At 41.3% G+C, this 26,883-nt stretch overlaps 1 protein-coding gene across 1 annotated transcript; it reads right to left on the reverse strand.

Moving 5' to 3' along the window:
• Positions 1-15,974: 15,974 nt before the first annotated feature.
• BTG1 (BTG anti-proliferation factor 1) lies at positions 15,975-18,839 on the reverse strand. The gene is made up of 2 exons (XM_066183366.1): positions 18,434-18,839; positions 15,975-17,248 (listed from the first exon to the last, which is right to left on the reverse strand). The coding sequence occupies exons 1-2, from the start codon at positions 18,579-18,581 to the stop codon at positions 16,884-16,886; spliced, it is 513 nt and encodes a 170-aa protein (XP_066039463.1). The 5' UTR covers positions 18,582-18,839; the 3' UTR covers positions 15,975-16,883.
• Between the last annotated feature and the right edge of the window lie 8,044 nt (positions 18,840-26,883).

Consider the following 26,883-nt stretch of genomic DNA (forward strand, 5'->3'; position numbering starts at 1 on the left):
GACATCAGGAGCAGATATGAAGCAAAGGAAAGAAACTTTGACAGAATTTCAGATTTCTGCTCTTTTGTTCTGTGTCAGTTTGAGCAAGGGTTATACCATGTGTAGACCTGAATCCTAACTCACTCATCAGGACTGACCCTTGGACAAGCCTCACACCACCATTTGCAGGACATAAGTCTATATATAGTGTTTGAACAAGGCAAATGGAAGTGTGTTAAGGCTCAAAATTAAGGTTTTGACCTTGGCTTAAGATTTGTGACAACATATGCAGATACAGCAGGCAGCTCCTTTATTTACCACCATACAAGCTGTGCAGGTATATTAACCTTAAGTTTGCTCTTTTAGTACTGACACTTATGAATAAGTAAAATTTCCTATTAGTTTTTAACATTAAGCTCTACAGACTGAAAATAGGGTCTCTTAAGGCCAGCAAAGAAACTTATCGTGAGCTTTACTAAACTGATCTTCAGGTTATAAGAACTATGAAGTACTAGAAATAAGTTTTTATTTTCTTAAGGGACTTTGAAAAAATAATGAGAGCACAGGTAAAATACAACTGAGGTTTTGTTGTTGAGATTTCTTTTCCCCGCTTTGTTTGCAAAGAAAATATAAACCACTTAGTAACAACTTCTGGAGATAAAAAAACTTTTGCAAATTTGGATTAAATTAAGTGAATTAATTTGACAGGTGGAAATAAGGGGAAAACAATCAGAAACATTGAAAACTTTGCTTTGTATATGTGCCCATCAAACCATGTAGATTTCTGATTGTAGGATGTTTTCATTCAAAATGCCGCTAAAGCTTTGTACAAGAAGAAAGAATTTTAATGGATTTTCCTTTTGAGCAATTTGAACGATTTTCTTCCATTGTGTGGTTTGATACCAAAATATGTAATTTGCATAATTTTGATTCTTTAGATTATTTAGTATGACATTACATGTATGTAACCCTGAGTAGCCAGCAAATTCATCTTTACTGTGAGCCTAATGCAGGAGCAGAATATTCAAGCCAGTTGCTCTCTCTGACACTCACACCTCTTCCAGAGGTTCCTCACCGCTACCCAAAAGCTGTGCCATACTCTAAAGCCATGCATAGAAGGAGCATTCTAATGAGCCTGGGCTCTCTGGTGATGTAAATCTGGTGCAATGCTTGTGCTGTTGCTCCCCAGGGCTGCTCCCAAGGCACATTTCTGTGGAAAGAGCCAGAAAAAGGCACAGGACCATGGCTTCTAAGAGGACAAAGCTGCTTCTTTCACCACCAACATGCCAGTGCACAAGGTTTCAGATCCCTAAAGTCTCTTTAGTCAAGCACATCAAACTCTTTCAGTATTACAGTTATAATGCAATTTTAATTTGTAAATGGATACTTTCAGCATTACAGCAGATGCCAACATAGGCAAAGATACTTTGTGTCAAGGAGCACAGACAGGACAGGATGTCCAGGACCTTTAGCTTCAGCCCCTTTTCCCTCACTGTCTTGTAGAAACTATTTCATATAGTTTCTTCAACAAAAGTTGATGGAAATCCCTATGGGTCTTTTATTTAAGAAAAATAATAAAAAGCAATATTCCTGGCAAAGAAAAATAAGGTCATTCTGAGCCACCAAAAGGCTTAAACATAATGCCAATATTAAGCCAAAATGCAGCTCTAAGCTTCCAAAATTAACCGCTTCCCAATCATAACAATAAAATGCAGGGAAAACCATCCTATGTTTATTAATGCAGTACCTCCATGTCTGACCACAGGGATCACTTCCATAGATCTGACTAGCTCACAAAAATGCAGAGGTTACAGGAAATTAGGTTTGTTTAATAATGATTGACACAGTATACAGCAAAAGACAAAAGTTCCTTGTTCATTTAGGCCTCCTGTCTGAACTTGTGTTGAAGCAAAAGAAATGAAAGATGAGTTCTATAACCGCTTAAATAAGAAACACACCCCACAGTCAGCTGGACAACCTGTGTTCTCTTGTCCCCTACAGCACACCCTACTACCATATTCTGCTCAATGTATGCAGAATGCTACTGCTTTTCAATCACATTTATTGAGCTTTTATGCTCCTTCCTTGAGGGACTCTCTCCTTCTAGAAGCTAGAGTACAATCTGTGTTTTAATTTCTAGTCACTAGTGTATTTATGAAAATAAAAGACAAGATCAATCAAACTTCTGTATTTCAATACTCTGGTCTGTCCTGAAATGTTGTACTTCACATAGAGACAGCTCAAAGCCATGAGAAATCTGATGCAGGTAACTAATTTGCAACTATGAAATGGGAACTGATGCTCTGCACTTCTGAGATGTATTCAGGACTCTAATATGTATTTAAACATGCATTGAAACATCTGTTCCTTTTAGTCATTCAGTCACTTTTCTGATATAAACTCTGGCTATGTTTTTGTTTCCCTTTTCTATTTACTTTATCCTCTACCCACTAAACTGTGAGTTCAAAATGATAACATAGCCTAAGCAAAAAACAGGCATCAAAGCAATGAAAATATTACTTTTGAAAGGTCATGATTTCAACAGTATAAAAAGAGCAGTAAAAACACCTTTGCCATTCAAGAATCTTTCAGAACCTCTCCCCTTCCTCCAGGCATCTTATACCAATTCAGGTGAACATACTAGGCTTCATTTTTAGTGTTTCTGCATACTCCTTTGTCTCCCAGAAGTTTTCTTGCATTTCTTCACTTTCATAGTGATGGAAGAGTTGAGTACACTCAGAAAAGTGGAGTAAAACCAAGTATTTGAAAAGGCGTTGTTTATTGGTACATGCAGATTGTTTAATCATGCAAGTCTTTCACAGAATCAGAGCTTAAACCAATTTAGTGAGCCTTGAAAACAAAACAACTGTCTCTGAAAGTGTATGTATAATTGATAGGATTGGAAGGAGAGTTCTTCCTCTCTAAGAAAAAGCTGATACTAAATGAAATGTTTAATTCTCATATGAAATACTAGACACTAATACTCATATGAAATTAATATATACTAAATACTCATATGAAATGTTTATGACAGGCCTTTCTTTTTTGTTGTCAGGACAGCTGTGTAAGGCAGAAAGTACAAAAAACCCTGCACGAACCCTTTAATGAACCTTATGCAAAGAATGACTAACTACACAGCATGGTATGCCCAGTTTCTGTTCAAGGAATGCAGGGAAAATGAGAAAATGGCCAAAATATAAACGCTTAGATATTTGTAAACTCAGTCTAAGGACAAAAAAAAAGAGGATAATTTAATATGTTATTAATTTTTCTATTGTTTCAACCTCTTCGGATATCCAGGCCTCCACATTTCATACATTTTCAAACAACAAACTTACTAACTTAATTTCAACTTAGATATATTTTCCAGAAAGTCACATGGCCTTGATTTGCAGACATCAGGAAATGGGGGTCTTGATTTCTTTGGCGGGCTGCTCAAAGAAGTAAACTCATTGTGAAAAACATCTCTTCTACTTCCCGAAAATGCCTCAATTCAGGCATTTCCCAGACTTTTCATTATCTCCTTTCCATAAGGCTGTAGGATTCTTGATCACCCAGTACTTGATGCCGGGAAGGCTCTTTCAGGTTGTTAAGTGGCATCTCAGATCTGTCCTTTTGACATGCTAACCAGGATAGAGAGCTCTTTCAACCCCGATGTCACTCTTCGGGCACTGCTCGGCACTCTCCCCAGTTTCTGAAGTCCTTACACCAACATTGACACCAACATGAGAAGCAGTTTCCCAGCATCTGTCATGTCACATTTCAAAGTAAAATCACACCTTTCCTTTGCCCAGTTGTTATACACCCAAGGGTCTCTCACTTTCTGCCCTAACATTGTGTTGTTAGCTGCTACTCTTGCTCATATGCCAAGCTTCAAATTCATCTCAGCCACTGCACACAGTTTCCCATTACTTAGACAGAGGACCTGTATTTCCTATTCTTAAGTGACTTTGAAAAAGTTTCACTAAGGTCAAATATAACACAAACAGACTGCTTGTTAGCAATATAGATCACTCAGTATCAGCACTTTATTGCCCTTGTTTGTGTTCGTCCAAATGGTATCACACAGGCATTTTAAGAGCAGAGATTTTATATGAACTTTCAAAACACTATTGAAAATCCTTAACAGCACTTTCACAGTGCTGGTCCCGGTAGAACTTGACTGGAAGCATTTCCATTCAGTGATGAGTCTCCATTGACTGTCTTTCTGAGAACAGGCAGTTCTGCTCCTTTTTTGCATCCTATGATACTTTACACAGTTCTTAACAAATCCATTAAGACTGGAAAAAATATCCAAACAAATGAAAACTCTATATGTTAGAGCACCAAGGGACAAATCCTCTTCTCTCTGAAATCAAGTAGAGCCTGGGAATGTTTTTTTTGGAGAGTAAGAGCAAACACAATCTAAAAAAATTAAACCACAATGCACTCCTGTATTGCCACATTCACAGAGGAAATTAATTTGCAGCAATCAACATCTTTCCCTCCAATCCAAGGTAACAATAATCTGTGCAATCTATGTAAAACATTTGCAATCTGAATATTTATCAAATATATAAATATATATCAAAATATTGGCTGAATCTATCTAATCTGAACCAAAAATCTACATAATCTGAATGACGTCAGTCAGCTGAGAAAGTTTTTAGTGGATTTAACTAAAACGACCATTAGTATTCACAGGTATGGACAAAAAGCCAAGACTGAATAGCAACTCGCTTTGAAAAATCAAACTAAGGAAAAAAAAAAAAGAAAAAAGAAAAAAAAAAGGTGAACTGCAATTATTTATTTCTAAGTCTATTACTTTACAGGTGGGATAAATTTATTCCACAACCATATGAATATATCATCATGTAAAACCTGTGATATTCAGGTGACAAGGGGGGATGTTTAAATATCATTGTGCAATAAAACACACAGCACAAGATACAAACAAAGAGACTTCTTCCTACTTTTTAAAGGACACACAAGTGAAAATCTAATGAGAAACAATGAAAGTTAAAAGGGCTCATGTGGTCCCCTGAAGATGAGCCCACTGCCTGGCCCTTCTCACCACCACTCAGCTTGGAAGCCTCAGATGAACAGGCACACCGGAGTAAGAGGCACCTTTGTGTACAACACATCCAGTGAAAGGTAAGGTGGAGCTCAGTGCACCACCTAAAACAAGGAATGCCTAATAGGCTGTCTACTGCTCTCTGCTCCTCTAGTGACCCTGGCTACTCTTCCCTGTGATGTCCAAGCATCCTCCAAGCCATGAGAAAGCCCTGTTTCACATGCCAATTCAACATGAACCTCACCCTAGTTTCATGGAGCAAAAAAAAAAACAAACAAACCAAACACTTTGGAGTGTGCTAGCAGTCTCCTAAAGTAAGAGAAGAGGGCAGCCACTGTTGTTTCCAAAATTTATTTCGTATTTCATAATGATGATAGAATTGCCCTGGCTCCCTAGCTGCCTTTCTGGACTTTAGAGCCCCAAATCTTGGCAGCAGCATACCTTTCTTGTGCAAAAAATGGATGTGTGAGAAGACAAAGATAGCAATAATCTGGACCTATGTAAGAAAAATCAGTTTTAATCTTATTCTGACTCTTTATAGTTAACTGCTGATACCTCCATCAGTGGGTTAGAAAAAAAAGGTAAGTATGTGATCTCTAGTTATTACACAAAAGTAGTATAATTTAAGTCCCTTAGGATCCCCCAAAAAACCAGCAGTAGTACTGGGAATGGCAGACACAGTTTTTGCAAGACTGCAGACTACTACAGACAGCATCTATCACCCAGTGGGGTTTGATTCAAGAAAACAATCTGTTGAGAGTCCCTTCACCAGGCAGTTTACAGGATGCAGTGAGCATACATCCCATGCACTCTGGTAGCCACTATCACACAATGCTTTTCTATATCTCTGGGTTTGCAATGACACCTAATAAAAGTAAAGGCCCTTGTCCAACCCTGGGAATCTTCAAACTGTTCATTGCCAGACTGCTTCTCCTGTCACAACCCCACACAACTGAGCTGAGGGTTCAATTTATCTGACAGGGCTACAGCTCCAACAGCCACCACCCATGAGCAGGAGCCCAGCTAAATTCCCTGTACACAACACAGGACTGCTGCCTGGCAGCTGGAATAAAAACAAGCCAGTCCAGTGTATTTTACATGTAAAGTCAGTGTAGCTTACATATATATATATATATATATATATATAAATTAAAAAAAAAAAAACAAACAACCAGGAGTCTAAATCCTCTTAGAGTATTCTTTTCTCAAGGAAGCTGTACATAAAATATCCAGTGAGCTTAACTTTATTAGAAATTATGTTTAACATCAATCCAAAGTGAATCCAATAATTTCCAGTTTACTTTGAAACTAAACAGCAGATTTGGGCCTCTTGTGTTTGGCAACGGACTTTTTAAAACCAAAAAAAGAATAAAATGAGGACTAAAATAAATACTCGTTTCTTCCTTGCATTAAGAAAATAATCCATATATGTTAGAGGACAGTACAGTATTCCCTGGCAAAAAGTGTGCATGCCCACAGTCACAGAGCACAGGAAAATGCCATGGGGTGAGCCAAACCCTGCAACTTCTCAGAAATAAATTTCCACTGTTCCAACTACTCAGGAACATGTTCCCGAAATTCAGGAAACACACTGCTAATTATTTCCTCTAAGGTACTGGAGTTCCAGTGCATTTGAAAATGAACATGTGAGCAAGAGTTAGCTTTTCGTCACTTGGGGCACTAGGAGATAGTAAAATAGGTACAGGTATCTTAATCACTATACTGCAAGTTAAGGTACATTACATGTGGGACCATTCAGAAAGAGAGAGTGAGACTTACCTAATGAGATTCAGACAGTGATACCTGAGCAAGCTCTTGCTCACTTCATATGAAGAGCACCCAGCGTTCACTCCAGAGTGCATCCCTTCTAGCCTGGGACACTGATATCCATTTGAGGATTTTCCTGTGAAGGGTCTGTTTCTTCTCTTCATTGACCATCAGGAGCGTCAAGGGAACAAGTCTCAAGACTCAGCATAGAAATTACTGTGAGAGAGTAGACAACAGGCTAGGGAGAGGCATTCACAGCTGGATGCTGAGCATTAATAAGAGGTGAAAAGCCCCACTGAAATTATTTTCTTCCCCTGTGGATCACTCTTCTCCAACTCCTGACAAAAACCAGCCGAATTATGTCAATTCAAATGACACCTATGTCACGGATAGTTCATAAAGGGTCATTGGTTCATGGCTCAAGCATTTTGCAATGACGTTTAACACAATCTACCTTTAGACTTTCATTTGACTTTCCACCATCCGGTTTCTCCCGTTCCCTCCTCTCATTGCCATTTTTCCAAAAGGAAGAACATCAGATAAAAAAACCTATATGTAAGAATTCTCACCACATTGCCAGGGAGAAAGACAGAGGCGGCTTTCTTGCCCTTGGTTGTGCCCACCACTTCTTTTTATAAATATTTTACAACAATAATTGCTTAACCATATCATAGTATTTGCAGAAACTTCTCACACATTTTATGCCACTCCAGTATCTTCTTTCATAATATTGATTTAGGTTCTTGTATACTGGCATGGGTGTACCTCTACATATATGCAGCTTGTGAGTGACTGAACTGTTAAATATTTTAAGTAATGTGACCATTCTTGAAAACGGTAGGTGGTGTGTAGACCCACCACAGGAATAGCCACTCAACCACAATTACCTCCCTCAGAATAACTTCCATTTTAAAGGGTTCTTTCTCTAGGCATCATTAGCCAAAAAGATCTTTTTGTAGTTCATATAATACCCCCCCACAACCAGGATAACTAATTGCCCTCTGCACCACTGCAGCTGCCCTGGCTGCTGACTGCATGTATCTGCAGCACAGGCAGCATCCACACTGCCCACAGCTATGTCCAGAAAGCAGCCTGCAGAGAAAACCATCACTTGAGAACCTAATTCTTGCAAATCAGCACTGCCATTTATTTTGGACTATAGTAACAGTGGAGGCAAACACACACCAAACTCAAGGACCATGAGGATGAAGGATAGGTTTATCCTCTGAGTAGTGAATGTGCAAAGCCAGCTCCCCAAAGCAGGGCTGCTGTGCTACCCTAGCGAGCAGGTAACGCCAACGCTGTGGAGTGGCACCCCACGTTCCCGTAGGTGTCTTAAAAAATGCTCTACAATGCTTGTAAGGTTTCTAGCAAGCACACTTAGTAGTTCACAAGCAAAATTTGCCAGGTTTATTAGCACAGGAGCCTAGGGCAACGAGAGCTAGCATAAATGGAAACTTTCAAATGCACACAAGAAAGAGGTAAGCTAAAATTGAAAGCTTGTTGTGTTTTTTTCCCCTTGTAAATTCCCTCATTTAGCTTCAAGGACAGCATATAAAGGTGTACATTGCAGCCCATGTGATCAGACACTCTCTCAAGAACTATAAACAGTGTACCTATGAATCATTATTGGGCTGGAATTGCATTCAGTTCTTTCCCACTGACTCACCATATGGATCATTTGCCTGGTCTTTCACCTTCCCCACTTCTGTCCCTCCCCCACAGATCACACATGACCCCTTCCCGAAAGTCCAGCACGGGAGCCTTTGCTCAGCACACGCAGGCTCTCGCAGGCAGGTGACAAGAGGCTCTCACGCACAGGTGCTGAGCTCATCCTGCTTTCAACACCCCCAGCTGTCTGCCGGAGGCTGTCGGCTCCCCAGTACTGGGCTCCCACCCTGGCTTAGGCATTTCAGTCTGATGTGACACAAGTCTAGCGACCCTAACAACTTCAGCTAATTTTGAGCAAGGGCCAGAAAAGCCATTTCTGCCACTCCACCTACCAGAAGGGTAATTTCTCACAAAGGGGAGGAAGAAGTGGGTTTGGGTAGTTACATAGTTACACATCAACCCACTGCGGCTAGGTCAGACTGAGCAATACAATCAATCAAAGTTTTCATCTTTCATTTAAAAGAGAAAGGTAAAGCCAGTTCCTAGCCCTCACAGTTGTAGAAAAAAAAATGTGTTGAAATTATGACTTCCAAATCTTCAAAGGCAGATCGTAAATAAAAGTGCTGACATTTATTGCTTTTAAGCAAATCACATACTGGAGTATGACTCATGAACATTGGAACTGGCAAGCACCGAGGCAATCATGTTGAGAATGAGATCATGATGCAGTAGGTGTGCAGCATTCTCTTTTCAGCCTATTCACTGTCTTTATTCTACAGTAATAAAGAAGAAAGTTTTTTTCAGTCAATAATAAAGATCTTAATGTGCCTTCCAGGGCCTATGGAAATAATAAAAAGTACATTTCTGCTTCACTAAGAAAGCATTTGACACATACTTGATCTCATAAAATACTGAAGGGCATATGACGTATTCACATGAATAAGTCAAAAGGCTTCATGGTACTCATACCAGTAAAATTAGGAATGTGCAAAGGCTGAGGTCTTATATTTTAAAACATTGGAAAGCCAATCTTCATTTTATTGTTTGTAAACCGCTTGCAAAGGGATGTTCCTGTAGAGAGGGGGGGTGTAACAAAAGGGACAAGAAAAAGAAATTACATATCTGTACTGCAGAATTAGTCATGGGGTTACATCAATTTAATAATTCAGGAGACATTTTGTACACATATCAGGTTGGCTTGGAATTAACTTCAACTTCAGTAAACTCTATGAATAGTGATTTCAAATTTGAATGACATGCACGTATTTTTCTACTGAATAATTGCAGAAACTATCACTTGCAGTATTCAGAGCCAGGGTTCTGCTGTTCACAATGCAGAGCTTGTCAATTCTGCAAGCAACAAGCTTTGAAGATAGTCACAGGAACATTTGGATAAACAATCTAGCAGATATATTTGTTCAGCTGTCCCTTCTAAAAAGTACTTACATATCTGGAACATGCTTTTCCTCAATTATGTTACAAGAGCCTCACCTATGCTAAATGTACCCAGACAACAAAGAAAGTATGATAAATATCATCAAAATTTAGAGTCTGGTGCCTTCATCACACAGACACAGGTTCTTTACAAACATTGAACTAAATTTATCATTTTCTTTAATGTCATCATGATTCAGGCTGATACTGCCATTTCCACTGCCTTCTTTTTTCCCCTACTGATCCACAAACAGAATGACCTCATGCTGCCTGCAAGTGAGGGAGTTAGACAATAGGCTGCAAATGACAAAGGAAGCAGAAAGATAGGAATTAAAAACGAAATTATTATAACAAAGGCTACATCTAGAGGTGGAATGCAAAGTTGGTTAATATCACTAGCACAACTTTATAGCATTAGATGTGCCACACGAGCACCTTGATTTTATTTTGTAGTGAGGATATAGTTTTTCACACCTGTAAACAAATACCTAACTTACACACTATAGAATGGGAATGTTAACCATGCATAAGCAACTGTTCTGATGCACTCATCTAAGGAAGTGTGGTAGGCTCAACCAAAACGGACCTTTGGTTGATTGTTCAGCCACATGCTTATCAGAAACCAGAGAAATCTCTCTCTTGTATTACAAACTATTCGCATGAATATACAAAGTAAAAAAGTATCTTTGCTTTATTTCCTCCTAGCCTGTATCACATTGATTAAAATGTTGCAAACATTCCTTTAGACAACTACAATTTGCTTTAGAACACAGAAAATCCTGAAAATCTACTCAACTGAGTAGCAAATTGAGTCAATCTCCAAATTCACACACCGAAAAATTAAAAAGAAAAATCAGAATACATGTTCCTGTTAGTATCATAGGCATAAGGTATCTTAAGGCATAAAAAGTGAATAAGGAGAATAATTGCCCCCTACCTATGCAGAATTACAATCTTCAGAACACCTGCAGTGACTTGAATTAAATCACAGCCAGTAGGGACTTCAGGATGACCCACTGAAAAATAGTCTAATAATGAAATGTGTGCATATATATGCACTTATACAAGAAATTTATATATTTACCCCTATACACATACAAATAAAACTTTGTTCAAACTTCAGTGCTGAGCAGAAATATTGTCTCTTGAAATTCTTTTTAACATACAAGAAACTCATTAACTTGTGCCCAGCAAAAGTCCAAACTTACCAATTATTACATGTTCTTACATTACAAAAAGCAATAGTTGAACTTCACAGAACATAGGAAAGCAAGGGCAAACTGTTGGAAACTCTTAATTACAGCCAATGTCAACAGATGATATCACTGATACTAGGAATGTGTCTTTAAGCTGATCTGTGAGTTAGAAGATGGACCCAAGCCTTAGCTCCATGTTAGAGCTCCTCAGGTTAAGTGTTGCTGCCTGGAACCCAACTGTGAGTGCTGGGCAGCATCCCTAGCCCTGACACTGTTGTTGGGCATTTCAGATACTGCTGCTCTTTACATACATTCAAGGCTGCTCCAAGATGACTAAAGTTCTCCTCCCTTGCATCCTCACCATGCTAACAGGTTCATGTTTATAATTTTATTTGGTTATATAATCAGCACATAAAGCAATCTCACTGGATTTTACAGTGCCCCAGAGAATCTGAAAGCTAGAGCTTTCCTGATATCTAAAAGGTAAAAGCTACACCTCCCAAGAAAACATTAGAAGACTGTTGCAAGCCATGATGAGACACTGAGCAGCTGATTATAGTAATCACTTCTCTCTGCAAAAACATTATCAAAATACCCTCAGCCTGGGATTTTTCTCATCCAGTATCATCCTATTTCCCTTCCTCCTATGTTGCCACTGATCGCTTTCAGTAAAGAAAACCTGGAAACCTGAAGATGCAGCATTTTACTTGTTTTCCTTAGTTGTGAGTCAATTCTCCTTGCCAGCTTTGCAGTCACAGAATTGCATACTACAAGGGCAAACATCTGCTGTCAGGCATGCAGCACTACTGCTTGTGTGGATTTCTCCCCAGCAGCTGGGAGGAAATGTTCCTTCTTGTTTAAACAAAAATATCAAATGGTTAGGAAATAAGGAGTTAGGAAAAGCTGTACACAAGGTTCACGCTTGAGAAACACAAGAGCACAGCCTTAGCCACTAAGAAAATTCCACTAGACATGAAGTTAACAATAATTTAGATCAGTTCATTTATGGTAAGTCAGCCATTTTACTGTTGACCTACTTTGTATCAGCAATAATTTGTCACAGTGCATTCTCCAACTGCTACTGGAAGAAAGGTTGAAACCATACATTAAGAGCATAGTGTCAAAGCAACTGATGTTAATTATACCCCGCAATTCCTATGTTGATGAAATTGTCACTGCTAACTATTAATACAGCATTTATTGTCTAAGCCCAGCTTGCTCTACCAACCCCTGAAAGCCACTGAATTAACATCCTGCTTCTCAGTGTTCACATTGGAATGTAAATCTGAAACGTGTAAAAATAACCTCTGCTATTACACCAAGAATGTGTAAATACACAGTCCTTTTTTGGGAGAACTATTTATCTCCAATCTATACATGTTCCACACTTTAAACTAAAAACAGCTTTAATGTTCTTCAGTCAAGTGGCAGTTTTTGCCAATATAAACTATTTTCCCTTAAAACTAAGGCTTTAAGTAGAGGAAACTTTGTAAAATGTAGAGTACTACTTGATTTATGGAAATTCAGAAATAAACTTTACATAGACACACAAAAAAAAAGCAGCAATGTTCTTTGTTGTATTCATTGCTAACCTGCAGAATAACAAGAGACCATATTCTCCCAGCATAAACAAACAAGGTTAACTAGAAGGACACCTTATGAGTATTGAGTGTTCATGTTCCGAGACATCTGCTTAATTTGGTGACAAAAACGTTTACAAGCATCAGCATAAACCAACCACTCCAGGAGCACTAACTGGATTCTTTATGGTTTGCACATCAGCAAACTGTTCTATAAGGTTCTACTGCAGCAGTACAATTCCCCCTGCTTATAAATCATCTCCCAAGCTCAGCTTTTCCTTTACCCATTTAAATTGAAGGCAGTCAAAAACATACAGGCTTAACAATATTTAGCCTTCAAAATTGTCATCTCTAAGCTATGGCCGGAGACATACAACTTGGTATGATCCAAGAAGACTCATTTTGTGGTGAATACAAAAGACTCTTATCCTACGAACTGATCCAATATGAGATACAACAAAAGTATAAGCCAGCGATGGTATTTTCACATCAGAAAAGTGCCTCATGTCATTTCAAATTCTCATGTAGATTAATAGAACAAACCAATAATAAGAAAATGCTGTGGCATAGAAGCCTGTCATTTACAGATCTACCTGAAAATCTTTGCAGAGTCAGCAGAAAAGTGGAAAACTAAAATCAGAATTAATCAAATTAGAATCCTCACATCTCTATTCAAACCTAAGAATGACACTAAGATCTCCAGGAAGAAAAAAAAATTATGGTCCAAATGGCTGCTTAAGCCAGATGTAGGTCTCCAGAAAAAGCAGGAGAAAAACAACTGCAAAGAGAACAGAACAACAGAGCTTCTTACAGGATACATGTAACACAATTCTCTATAGGAGGAGCATCATCACCAAACATAAAATACAAAAGTAGCATTGAGTGGTAGGATCTGATACCACATAGTAGCACAGTGGGGGAACATGCTATCAGAAAAAAAAAAAAAATTGCTCACCTGGAGTAAACTAGAAAGCAATTGCACACTTTATAAAAAGACATTCACTGAATGGTCAACAAGTCTGAGCAGACTGGTCCATCACTCCGAGAAGAGTTGTAACATCAGAGCCGTGTACAGCTGAGACTGCCCTTGGAACAACTGCAGGACTATTCAGGGCTCCTCAAGGAAAGTCAACTAATTTAACTAATGTGCACTGAGCAAGCAGGTCTTGAATGTGTTCTCATCTCCAAGATTTGCATTAAAATAACAGCCTTGCCGGTTTCATAATGGCACCTTAAATGAAATTCAAAAGTGACAAGCATTTAGCTTAGTGTGCTGTTTGTTCTACCTGCAGCAAAACACAGCAACAGCCTACTCTTACAGACATAGTCCGCTTCTCTCAGGAGTGCTTATGCCCTGCTGCCACAGTATGCTAAATACTTTCAAAATCAGACAAGGGCACATTGTGTGCACATTGGGGTATATTTAAATTCCAGCTGGAATAAATCCCAGCAACTCTGATGACATGGGTTGCACCAATTACTAGTTACAGCTGCAGTTAAAAATTATGCCATGAATGAGAGCACCTTACCGTAAAAGGACTAAAATGCTAACCATCTAAAGGAGTAGGCTCACTCTTGGTTCAGTGTCACATGCCAGTCTCACAGATGGAACACTTGCTGCCTCACAAAGCTATGCTTAATTTACCAAAAAGAAAGTACTGACAGCTGATGCTTTCATAATGTGCACAGCTCACGTCAAAGAGCAACTATACAGCTACCCCTTCTGATGCTGTTCTTGCTGTGCAGCAGAAAAGACTGCAGGCAGCACCACAATATACCAAGCATACTTCAGTCAGCAGTGAGCTTCATGAAAGTCTAATATAGCTTTAAAGCCAAGCTCAATGTTTTCTTTCTATTCAGATACACTTCTGCTGTCTGTGGACATATAACACAAGAGAAATGTCTTTGAGTATTCCTACCACTAGAATAAATCTCTTTCTTACAGATTTAAGTTTAAAGTGTCATCTTAAGAGAATTTTAGGGTATCAAAATGTGAGCCTAAACTTTGACTCTATGCATGAATTACACCTGTACCTTACTATAACACAGGCTCACTCTGAAGTTTCGGTAATACATCTTTTGTCAGGTGCCTACAGAGCAAGGTCTTAGAAGTTCACTGCTTCCGGAGCACTTACGCTTCCACCCGTCTCTGCCAGAAAGCCATAGTGCCAAAGAAGCCCTAGCAATATTTGGAAGTGCTGAATATTGCCATACATATGCAGCTCACGGTAAAAATTGTATTTGTAAAGCTGAACTTCCAAAGAACAGAGGGAAAGAAACTGGTAAAAAAAAAATGCTGGACAGTTCAGTCTCCTGTTTTGCTTATATATAACCAGCTATATTAGAGATCAGCTATATTACACAGACATGAACTGGAGATACATTACTATTGTCTAATTGTAAAGGCTCATTCATAGTTGAGCAGGAGCTGCAACGACTCCTGGCAAATGTGATGCTCAATTCTCCCAAAGCTTGCAAGCCTGGCTGGCAAGTAATGATGGCTTTCTTTTCACTCAGACCATCAACAGCAGGGCCCGTGACTGAAGTGACCAAGGCAGGTAGACCTTTTATTAAACACCCACAGAACAAAGTACACAGGAGATAAGGAACAAAAAAGTCTTGAGTTTTACTCCAGCACTTCACCAAGTGTAAACAGAGTGGTAAGGAATTTCTCTCGAGTGTATTTGCTGTGCTGTATACAAATGACATTAGTGTGGTGCTTCAGCGAATCACATCTCCACATCATTCATTAACTATGAATACACATATAAGTATGGGTTCTCACTTCGCCTCAGCCAACCTTTTAAGTTTGGGAAAAAAGATCAACATACCTTTAGTTGAATCCAATCTTAATGATTTCTAAAGAGAAAGTCTTGCATCTGAAGAAAGCAAATGGCAGCAAGCTGCTCTTAAGGCTAAGGGACACTTGTCCCAACTCTTATTTTGCAGGGAATCCATCAGGTAAGAACTGTGAACTCGTGAGCAAGTAGGTCAAAATGGACATTTAGGTTTGCTATATCCTTCATCAGGAAGCCAAGTAAACTTTAATCCTCTGGATTTATTCAAGTCATCTTTGGTGGATGTTATTTCTGTACCTTTTCCTCATATCCTGGAAATATTGGCCCTGGAGTTATTTCCACATTGACTGATTTTACAAGGTTTAAAGTGTTATCGTGTTCCCCTAAACTTCCCAAGCATTTATATGTGAGGTCTTCATTAATCCAGGCCTGTACCAAGTGTTCCCTAGCATCAGGGTGCCATTGATGTTCTTAAGCCTTTATAGTACCTATTTCATTTCTACTGTGAGACAAAAAAAAATTTAACTGGTCCTATGTAATCACGACAAGAGATTAATTAAAATGCCAAGATAGGAAACAATTTATTATAGAGAGAAGAAAAATTTCTCATCCAAAATATAGAAATCTGTACAACTTTGCCACAATCAATATACATGAACTGTACAAATTTACACCAGTTCATAATTTACCAAATAAAAGATGACTAACAAAGTTCACAAAATAGATGGTGGTTTGTGGAAAAGACTTTTACCCAATTAAGAACAAGGAAATTACAAACCAGACCTCCACTTTCTAAAAATAAGAAGTTTACTCAGTCTTAGAAAACTACAAGCTAGCAAATGTACAGATAGCTGGCTGGTGCTAACACCACAGTTCAGACAGTGTCTTTATATGGTCTTTTTAAAGCCTGTTGCCATGGCAGATTCTGATCACTTGCTACTTTTGAGGCCAATGTAAAGATCTGACCATTTCCCCAGGTCATTCTTACTATTTTATCTTATGTACATTTATACACATTTGTAAGTGCTAGGTAAAAGTCTGAAAATTAAAATTTCCAGTACTATGGTGTTCGTAAGTCTTGTTACTGAGCTGCCAAAAATGCTAACAATTAATAAATGTAATAGTGCAAATTTGCTCTGCAAGACCTACTGCAGAGAATCACTTTATAAATACAGATCGGGGTTGAAAATTGGTGTAGAAATTAAGTCTTGGAGAAACTGACACTTCCTAGATCTTCTTACTCCCTAGCAAGCTGCAATCATTTTGACTCACAGGCTATTAAATCACTGAAAGGTACTGTCCAAACTATGGCACTGTCACTTTAAAGTATACCACTCTAACGTGTGCCAGATCTTCACAGCTGTGACATGGTTTAAATTCCATAATCCATCCCCAGAGGTGCCCACCCAAAGTAAAAACCAAATTTATCCATCCATTTTAAGGTGATCCATCCACAGACTATATCTTAACCTGATACAGTCATCATATTGTAGCTTTTGGAAGGGCTAGTTCTGCCCAAGAGAAGTTCCTCCTTACAGCTTATTCTGCTGTCTACCATTTGCATGTTGGTGTTACTTTGGCTACCTCCTGCTGGTGCAGCTTCATACAGCACACAGATGGAGCCATCCTCTCCAATGCGATAGGACACTTCGTAGGGGTCAACCCAGAGAGTGAGTTCGCTCGGAAGAAGCTGAAACAGTTCCTGACTGCTCAATCCAATCCGCTGTGCTGCCTGTCCAATGAGAGGATCCATTTTATGGTTGATCCGGATACATCGGTAACCTGATCCCTTGCATGGCTTTTCTGGGAACCAGTGGTGTTTATAATGTTCTATAAAATAGAAAACAAACATTATCCTCCTTAATTCTGTGTTGAAAGATAGATGCAGTGATTATTGGTCGCTTGCAAATTTCACACCTCAAGATCTTAAAAAGCCCATTATTTCAGCATCAAATGACTTGAAAAATCATTATAGGCTTTATTTCCGCTGATGATTTACGAAAGTGCAATGTCCCTCGGGAAGCACTGGTACAAAGTTACTGCTTTGTGCTACTGTATAGAGAACAACATCCACAACCAGAAAGGAGTGAAAAGCAACTTCCTGGCATTCAGAAAAACAAAGATAAAAATACAGAAATGATTACACACATAACAGAAAAACTCAAGAGCTTCAAAATATCATGAACCAGATAGGAAAAAAGACCCTTTCCAGCATCCTTTTGAGATCACACCCATGCTTAGCTTCTCACATTCTAAGAACACCCGAAACTAACTAGGGAGGAAGCTGAGCAGCATTTACCGACTGACTCAAGCTGTATTTCACCACTGTTCTTCCCAGCCTGTTTTCCGTGGCGAGAAACCAAGGACTTCACTTACCTCAGGAGTTTTATTTATCCCACCCAAAATCCCACGATCTGAGGGTACTTATAGCCACTATCGAGCCCACTGGGACGCCGGCTTGAGATCACAAAACCCACAGGGCAGCGAAAGAACCGTCAGTACTTGTTCCTAACCGGGGCTGTGGGGCGGCTAAGAGACGCTTCCAGAAGAAAGGGGAATCGACACTCATCGTCCACCGATGAATTTTACTTGACAAAAAAACCCAACTTCGGGGCATTTTTCTTTCTGGAAACCGGGTGGTTTGAGCCCCTGGCGCGGAGCTCATGCCCGGGCTGCTCGAAAGCTTTGTCTACGGAGGCAAGGACTGAGGGGGGGCGGGGGGAGCTGCCTGCGCGACGCCCGAGCCCCTTTTGTTTACAGCCCGCTTAAGCCTCCCACACCCGCCGGGGCCGGCTCCGCACGGAGGGTCCCCGCAAGGGGCGAGCCACGGCCGCGGGGCCCCGGTCGCCCCCCGCCGAGGGGCTCCAGTCCGTCGGAGGAGCCGATCTTTCTCTTTCCCCCTCACCGGGCGCCCGCGGAGCGCGGTGCCGCCCGCACCGCCGCCAGCTCGGCCCGGGCAGGTGACCCGCGGCGGAGGGGGTAGAGCGGCTCCCGCCGCGCCCACGCCGCCCTCACCTGCCAGCAGCTCCTGCAGGCACTGGCTGAAGGTCTGCAGCTGCCGCTCGTTCATCAGCCCCTTGGTCCGCAGGAACTTGGAGATGAAGCCCACGGCCGCGGCGATCTCACGTATCATGCTGGCCCGGGTGTACAGGGCGGGATGCATGGAGGCGGCGGCGGGCGGCAGCCAGCTCTCCGGGGCGGCCGGCGCTGGGGCGGGACGGGTCGGGACGGGGCGCGGGGCGAGCGGCGCGGGACAGGACGGGGGTGGCGCGGCTCTAACTGGGCGCGGAGCGGGCGGCGGAGCCCAGATCACATCCCGGGGGCGGCAGCCTCCGCCTCCTCTTCCTACGGCAGGGGGGCGGCGGCAGCAGCGGCGGCCGCAGCAGCGCTCCCCGCATTTCCTGCGGCGAGGGACGAAGGGATCTACCCGCCCTCCGCCGCTTCTTATAGCCGCCGCGGACCGGAAGTGGCGTCATAGCGCCGGGGGCGCGCCGCCGCCAATCCGGCGATCGCACCATCGTGACGGCAGGTGGTGGGGCGGGGCCAGTCGGGGTGGGTGACGTAATCGGCTGTAAACAAATAGAGCCGGGGGCGCGCGCAGGGGGTCGCCGTGCGGGTTGCGTGCCCGCGCGAGGGCCTCTGCGTGCTGGGGCGCGCGCCCTCGCTGCGGCGAGCCGTGTGCGCGGGGTCGGGGCGCGCGCCAGTGCGGAGCGTCCCCGCGCGCCTTTCCGCGCGCGTCGGCGGGGGCAGGGCGCGGCCGCGCGCTGTCTCCGAGGAGCGCGGGGCCACGTCAGCGGTGGGGGTGGGAGGGGCCGCGACCGTGCGCCGGTACTTCCCCGCGTCAGGGCGGCCGCGGCGGGATAGCTGCGCCGGCGCCCCCGGACCGGGGATTGTTTATGCCCGCAGGCGGCGGCCGCGATGTGTCTGTGCCCCCTTCCCTTTTCTCGGAGCGCAGAGGTGCTCGGGTGGCACCAGGCAGTGCCCGGCGGTCCGGGAGCCCGAGCGTGGCGCTTCGTCACGTTTGTGAGCCGTGGCCTTCAGACCGCGTCCACGGCGGGGTCTCCGGCCGGGGATCTCCGCGCAGAGCGCAGCCTGTCCCGGGCAGCCGGCGGTCCCGGGCCCTTGTGCCGGAGCACGGCGAAGCCTTCACGCAGGCCGCGAGCCAGGCCTCGGCCCTGCCTCTCTGCCGACATCCCAAAACAGCGTCTGGCTCTGCACGCCCCCCGTGCTCCTTGCGCGTTCCCATCGCACTGTGCTCTTGTGCCAGCTGTCCTGTCACAAAACCCCTGGGGGAGTGATGTATCCGCTAGTGGCTGCCCAAAAGAGTGTCAATCTCAGGCCTTTCAGTGTTCTGTCTTCCTTTTTCCTAAACAAAAGGGGAGAGAAAAGAAACCGCAGAAGATTTCTGTTTGGTTAGTTTATTTTGATTTTGTTAAAGAACACAAAAGTGTAACTTCTTTGGTAGAAACCTTATTCTTTCCCAAGGGTTTGTGCCCTGCCCCTTTGCAAAGCGTCAAGTGAAATACAGCCTGATGCCTGATATTTGCATGTATGGTTCTTACAGTCAACGATCAGAAATTAGCCCAACAAAGGCACACACAACACACGATTTCTTTTTCAGTGAAAATAATTCACCAATGAAATATATAAAAATACGTGTGTGAAATAATTTGAATAAAAGATGAAAGTAAATGGGTTTTGTTGCTTATCTGGTGTAAGAGATGTAACTGTATAGTGCTTTTGGTCTTTTCTCTGCACACAGGATCTATTCTATATCTTAGGCAGCCGGCCTCAAGGGACTCTTTTTGACTCTATACACAAGGGAAATCTGCAAAACACCTTCAAAAGATAATCCCAAGAGCTCAAACTCACAGCTTTACTGCATGCTAAAAATGTTGGTGTGGGTTTTAGAGCACAGTCTTATCCATTTTCCCTCTACTAACTTCTGAGTGTTGCATTCACGATCAGTAACTGACCCTCCGTTCTGTGAGAAGGGAAGAGCTGCCAATCTCGCCTGTGCTCTTGCTGCCCCTCAGGTGCCAGCCATCCTTCCTTCTCAGTGCTTCTGTGGCATATGTGAGGTATATCCAGAGCTGCCATTTCTGCTCTGTTCATAGGTTGGAAAGTGCTGTGCTCTTTCAAACCTTGAAGCAGCAGATGCTTCTCTCCCCATTCACAGCAAGGTCCACCATTCTACGGGAAACTTTCCCTTATTTTGTGCAAAAGCGACATTTGACCATCGCAATCACACTAAAGTAATTACTGGAAATACTTCAAAAAACAACAAAAAGTGATATAATGTTTGCCACCTTTGCCTGGACCTTTTTTCCTGGCCATTTCCTCATCTCTTCTACCTAATTCCATCCAGAATCAAATGCTCAGAAGGAGTTTTAGGAACTCTCAAGTAGGTAATTGGTCTTACATAGTAGCACCCCAAAACATGAGGTTTAAAAAGCTGTCCCCAGCCATAACTGCCATGGACAGCAGGGCTGTCTGATGGTTCAGATTTGAATCATCCCCCTTGAGTTGTGCTTTTAAGAACATAATATGGCAACGTGCTTCATGTCACACTCAGTGAGAGGGGGAGAAACTTAAAAGATCCTTTGTCATCGTTTTCTTTTTAAAAAAAAAAAAAAAAAAGAAAAAAGAAAAAGAAAAAAAAAAGAAAAAAAAAGCTTTCTGGACCATCAAGGAGTTCCTCTCAAATCTCTTGCAAAGTCAGTGTATTCAGGACTCTGTAGCAATCAAGTTTTCATAGTTCCTATTGATTCCAGATAGTAACAGCATGTATAAAATATGTGTTCTCTGTGAAAAGGGTAAAATGCTGTGCATACAGATCCAGTCCACTGGTGAGGAATGAACGACCTTGGTGTTCATTGCTTGCAGCCACCAAGCTGTTGAAGTGTAACTTGAAGGCCAAGATTTGAGATGCCTGCCAGGAGGATCTCATCCCTATCCATGGGTGTGAGCAAGGTAACTGGAGCTGCTGATGCTGTTTTCCCAGTCCAGGCAAGTCCATTTCCATCTCAGCACTATGGTGGGACAGCAGAGGAGCTGCTGCGATTTCTGGCTCGTGAAATTCTCCCAAAGATCCTCATCTTTAAAGTCTGCAGGCTCTTTATTGATGAGGAAGACTTTGGCATGCAGCTCACACCATCAAGCAAAGTCAACCTTTCTTGGTTGGACTGTAATGGAGAGCATCAAACAAACTAGCCACACTGTAGCTGGTTGCTGTTTTGTAGCTTAGTTTTCTGCCAGTTGCCAGCCACGCCTCTCTGAACTTCTTGGGCACTTCCACATTTTGGGATATACGAAGTGGTTCTTTCTTCTCCAGCCAATTCCCAGCAGTCTGCTCCTGTCCTTGCAGCTCCAGACAAAGAGGAGGCAGTTTTCCTGCTTAATAGCACAAGATGCTCACTGATACACTAACGGCAGGATGCTGAAGAAGATAAATGTAAACACTTAAGAACTGCCTAATTCGGCCCATCTGATACTTTAAATGAAGCAGAGGCTCTAGGGAGAAAAAAATAAAGAAAAAAGGGTATGTGATCATGTAATTAAAGACTGGATGATAATGGATATGCACAGCAGGGTTGAATTAAGGTTATACTGGCATCCCAGCTCCTGATATTTCCTAACTTTTAAGAAATACAGTGCAACCTTTACAACATTTATTTCATGTCGTTTTGGCAGGATCTGTCTCTTGACATTGGTTTGGAGAGAGCCTAGCACTTTGTGAGTTCTGTCATAATGAAAATAAGCAGTGGAAATACACTTTTATCTGTGCCACACACACACATACACACCCTGCAACTATTGCAACATGCTCTTTTCACAGCTTTTCTGAAGGAAGCTACTGAGTGTTCTCTAAGGTAAGCAGAAAGATTCAAGAGAAAATTTGCTCTAGTCGTAGGATCTGAATTAGTATATATTTGCTTATGAAAATACATGCACTACATATTCAACAAGGGTATTTTTTCCTGTTTGAGAACTTATTCCTGACAGAGTAAGGAAATACAAGAAAGTGTGAAAGCATTATAGAGTTTTTATGTGGTATCCTATTAAAGCCTTTCAGTGTAGAAAAGTGGTAAGTCTCTTCCTGTTTCACTGTCAATTCTAGATGATTTTTTGCATTGCTTGCATTGACCTAATAAAGAAATAACAGTTGAGAAATAATTGGTATTTGTTTCCAAAAAGAAGTATATATGCTGTTGATTGGCATAAACTTTCTCTCACCTGTAAACGGAAGAGTACTGGTTGCAATACGTAAAATACAACAATAATCCATTCTATGTAGAGTTTAGTTTTAGCATAGGTTGATGTTATTAAAATGCCACAGTATTTTTGTCATTTACCAAGTATTTGAAAATGTATGGGAAGAGGTAGCCTCTTATTTTTCCTTTATGGAGAAGAAAGCTTTCCATGAGATGCTTCAAACATTTTTCAATATTTTAGCCCTTTTCAGTCTTTGAATATGCAGTGGCAGGTGTGGTGGCATTAAGTTGCTGCTCCAGGAGGCAGATGTAACCCAGAGTCCATAGCCAGCCCTGCATGCCATGCTGCTCCTCAGGGGACCCCCATGGCCTGGTTATGAGTTCCCACCTTGTTGTGTAAAGTTTTCAAGCAGACACTCCTCAAGCTACAGTGGTGATATGGTGATCGGGTGATATTTCCTCCCTGGAAAAACTTTGGCTCCATGGCTTGCTTGTAGACAGAGACGGCAGTAGCCAGCCCCTCTCACTGCAGGTAAGTGCCCTTACCTGCCTTCCAAGGGCCGTAAGGCTATTTTTCCCTGGGGCCTGGAGAGCAAGCTGTCATTCCTATTGTGTTGCCTATTGTATTGTGTTGTAGAAATGCTTGGACTTGAGCTCAGGCTCAGACCTGGACTTAGAAATGTGTTATGGATCCAGCCCACTGGCAATGCAGCACTCTGCAATGGGAGGGGGGTAAGGGCTTTTCAGCTCCGAATGTAAGCCTGTCTCTCAACCCAGCATTCTACACTGCACATAACTGCAACATTGGAGCAGTGAGTGTTTCATCCTGAAAGTGTGGGGGTGAAGAAGTCAGTCACATATTCTTCCAAACTGAGGAAGTCTCGCATCTGAAAGGATAAGATAGACTGGTAGGAGTTAGAGAAAGGGCAAAAGTCTGATTTGTGACCACACTGGGAACTTCCCTCTCTCTACAACATGCTCATGCTTACACGCAAACCCACACGCTTGCAGTCTGCATTTCTAAATTGGTCTATCAGGCAATGAGTTCCTCAAACTACTTCTCACATGAGTAGAGTCCTGTTTAAGCAAGTGAGACTAGTTCTGTAAGCCAGAGGCCCATTCCACAGTCTGGCAGTTGTTTAAGAAACATTTCTGCCACTGCAGGAAGCTCAAGAGGGTATGGAAAGACTCAGAGGGGCAAGGGCAGGCTGTCAGCATTGGTCATAACTATGACATGTTCATTTCAGGAAATCCATCTCATGACATCCCAAAATGACCAAACTTTGCTGCACCTAGTCCATACAGAGAAAGGTTTGCTCTGTGAGGGATAAGCTTGATTTTAAAGGGGCCACTCACTGAGAAGATATTCCTTGTGGCATGAGTCAGGTCTGGCCTAGACAGATTCAACAGAAGGCTTTTGCTATGCTATTCCTTTGACTTCAGCAAACAACATGTGACAGCATGCACGTGTAGCTGATAAAAAGCAAATTCAGAACCTAGTATTCTGTTTTGCTTATAAAGATGATTTCTTTTTCCTGAATAGGATAGTAACAGTGTGGCAGCACATGCAACACTTGTTTTTAATAATCATAGTTTGTATCCAGTGAAAACAAAAATTTAAGAAGAAAATAGAAATATCATTTTAAAGCTTGTCCATAGAGAGACAAGACATACCATTACCATTATTACACATTCAGGTTTTCATTTTTATGAACTTAGGAATCAAACAGGATAGAATAATCTAGATGAGATACAGTCATTCATTGCAATCCTGAATGGAAGTTGTTAACAATAATATTAAAGTAAAAGTAGCTTGTAAGTGAAAAGAATGATTCAACCATTTGTTGTTGTGCTTTGCAATCAGATGATGTCATCTCAAATTCCAAATTTTTTACCTTTCCTGTAGTTTTCCATAGTAAAACTGGGATGGGAGAGATCATAAAGAGGTTTATAGTTCTCTGCTTCTCAGGGCTTTATTTTTTCTGGCCTGCCATATAATTTTAGGAAGATCTGAAATAATTTCAAACACCCTTGTCTGTAGTGGCTGCATTATGGGCTCTTGCACTGCCTGGTGACTTCCAAAGCAGCCTGTGTTGGTCAGCATGGGGCTCTCAGTCACCCTATGGTCAGGCAAAGGAAAAACCAGAAAATTGTTATGATACTTTTATAACAGTATTTCCTGACTTTTAGAATTAAAACTGTGACTGTCTGCAGATTTTAAGTGCAAATTTCATTACAATACTTAAAGATTGTAAGAAACCATTATGTTGATCCTGCAAGTATTTTTTCCTTAATATTTGTGTCTTATGTACTTTGATTTATAATGTAGTTAAAAATCTAGATATATTTTTAAAATCTTTTAATAAACATCTGAAAAAAACCCTTTCATTTATTTTCCAATGATGCCATAAAAATTTCTTAAGCAGCTTTATTAAGATTCGTGATTTGGAAATCAAATACACTTTTAAATAGATCGCTCCTTTGGAGCAGTTATTAAGTAGTAGCAACCAAACCTTCACCAAATCTGCCTGTCTCAAAAATGCATCAAAATAGCAAAACATGGAGATGTAATGTTAACACTGGAGATTTTAGGCCAGGTCTGCACAGACTACAAAGGATATTGCCTACTATGCACTTACTAAAACAGAAAAAAAACAGTCAAACAGTGATTGCAATATTTACCTAGACATAAGCTCCTGCCTCACTTAACTCCCAATATCTCTCCACCAAAGCTGGACATGTGGGTTTTTTGGCTTGTAAATCAGGTGTCTCTGCATGTGTTTCATTTTGTGCAGGGTCTGGCTTTGGAGGTCAAATTATTTCATTTTGGCTGGTTTTTGTACTTTTATTGTGGTCTGTCTATCTAAATCCTGCAGTGAATATTTTGCTGCAAGAACAGACATTTATCTTTTTCTTTTCATTTTTTTCTAGCCAACACTTGCCACAACTTATTCTCTTTACCACTGTCATTTGTAGTCATGGCACTGCTCCTGTTACAGCTTTTTTCCTCCTTGCAATAGTATTAACAGGCATTTTAATCAGTCTCAGACAGAATTCTCAGGACAAAATTAATATGATTAGTTCTCTAGGACAGATTTGGCAGGGTGAAGGAACATCACATAGAGAGTCTGTGTTATTACCTCTCTTTGAGTACTGAGAGATATTATCAGGTGAGAAAAAAAATTAAAATCACAGCTACACAGTTCTTACTTGATTGTGTAGCTTTATATACAGTAGTGTTCAAGTGCATTTACGTGTGAACACTTCAGTCATGTGAAAGTGTAGTCACTCATCCCTTTAACAGGATTCTACTGCATCGCATGCCAAAAATTAAGCTGTTCGGCTGCCCCCCATGTGATTTGAATTCTCTCCCCAGATGTGATGAAGAAACCTGAACACTCAATAACTTACTTTCCTGAATTCAGTCATGTGAGTAATGTCCCTGACAATGATGAGATTATCCTTATAATTGCAAATGAACAGGGTTGTGGTTTTAAGGCCCATAGCCCAAGACTTTGAATATCAGAGCTCCCACTGGTTTTGATTCTTAGACATGTGCCATAAACTGAGGAACTTGCTTGGTCCTATATTGCCTATAAATTACCTATTCCTTAAAAAAAAAAAAAAAATAAAAAAATAAATAAAATTTAAAAAACCCCCCCACACCTCAACCAACCAAAGAAAAATTAGGAAAATGGTACTGTTTTACAGGAAACAAGAACTATCTAATCATTTATATAAGGATCTTTTATGAGCATGCTTGATAGCACTAGGAAAGCAGGGAGAGGGGCCTGAATACAAGCAGAGTCAGTAATCTACAGTTATTTCACCAAAAAAAAAGGAAGTTCTTTTTTTTCCTCAATTTTTGAAAGGAATTCAGAAAAGACTAACTAAAATAGAAATGGAAGTCTTGACAGCAGAAACATACACCTCTATAAAATTAGGCCATCAGTTCTGACTTAGGTTAACCAGATGTCTTAAACAGGCATGTGATGAAAAACAAGAAAATCACAGATTTTTAATTTTAAAAAAGGGAAAAAATAGAGATAGATAGCATCTTTGAATCAAAAAAATCCCAGCCTTTTGATCTGTCTTTTCATTTTCTGCTTCCAACAGCACCTTCAGTGACCATTTTCCCCCCATGTTTGTCTCTGATGCATTTTCAGAGACAGAGGAACAAAAGCTGCTTGATACCCCTCTTACAATAGCAAGGAGATGTGCCTGGCTGTGTGGGTGGAGCCACTCAATTCT

This window comes from Chamaea fasciata, unplaced genomic scaffold, assembly GCF_029207755.1.
Source record: "Chamaea fasciata isolate MVZ Bird 193981 ecotype frontalis unplaced genomic scaffold, bChaFas1.0.hap1 SCAF_5, whole genome shotgun sequence".
NCBI lineage: Eukaryota > Metazoa > Chordata > Aves > Passeriformes > Sylviidae > Chamaea > Chamaea fasciata.

Excerpts from the sequence above, each read along its gene's own strand:
- BTG1 (XM_066183366.1), bottom strand. The coding sequence starts at position 18,581 with ATGCATCCCGCCCTGTACACCCGGGCCAGCATGATACGTGAGATCGCC. Across the intron at positions 17,249-18,433 it reads CCTGCAGGAGCTGCTGGCAG|AACATTATAAACACCACTGG; the intron begins GTGAGGGCGGCG and ends TCTATTTTATAG.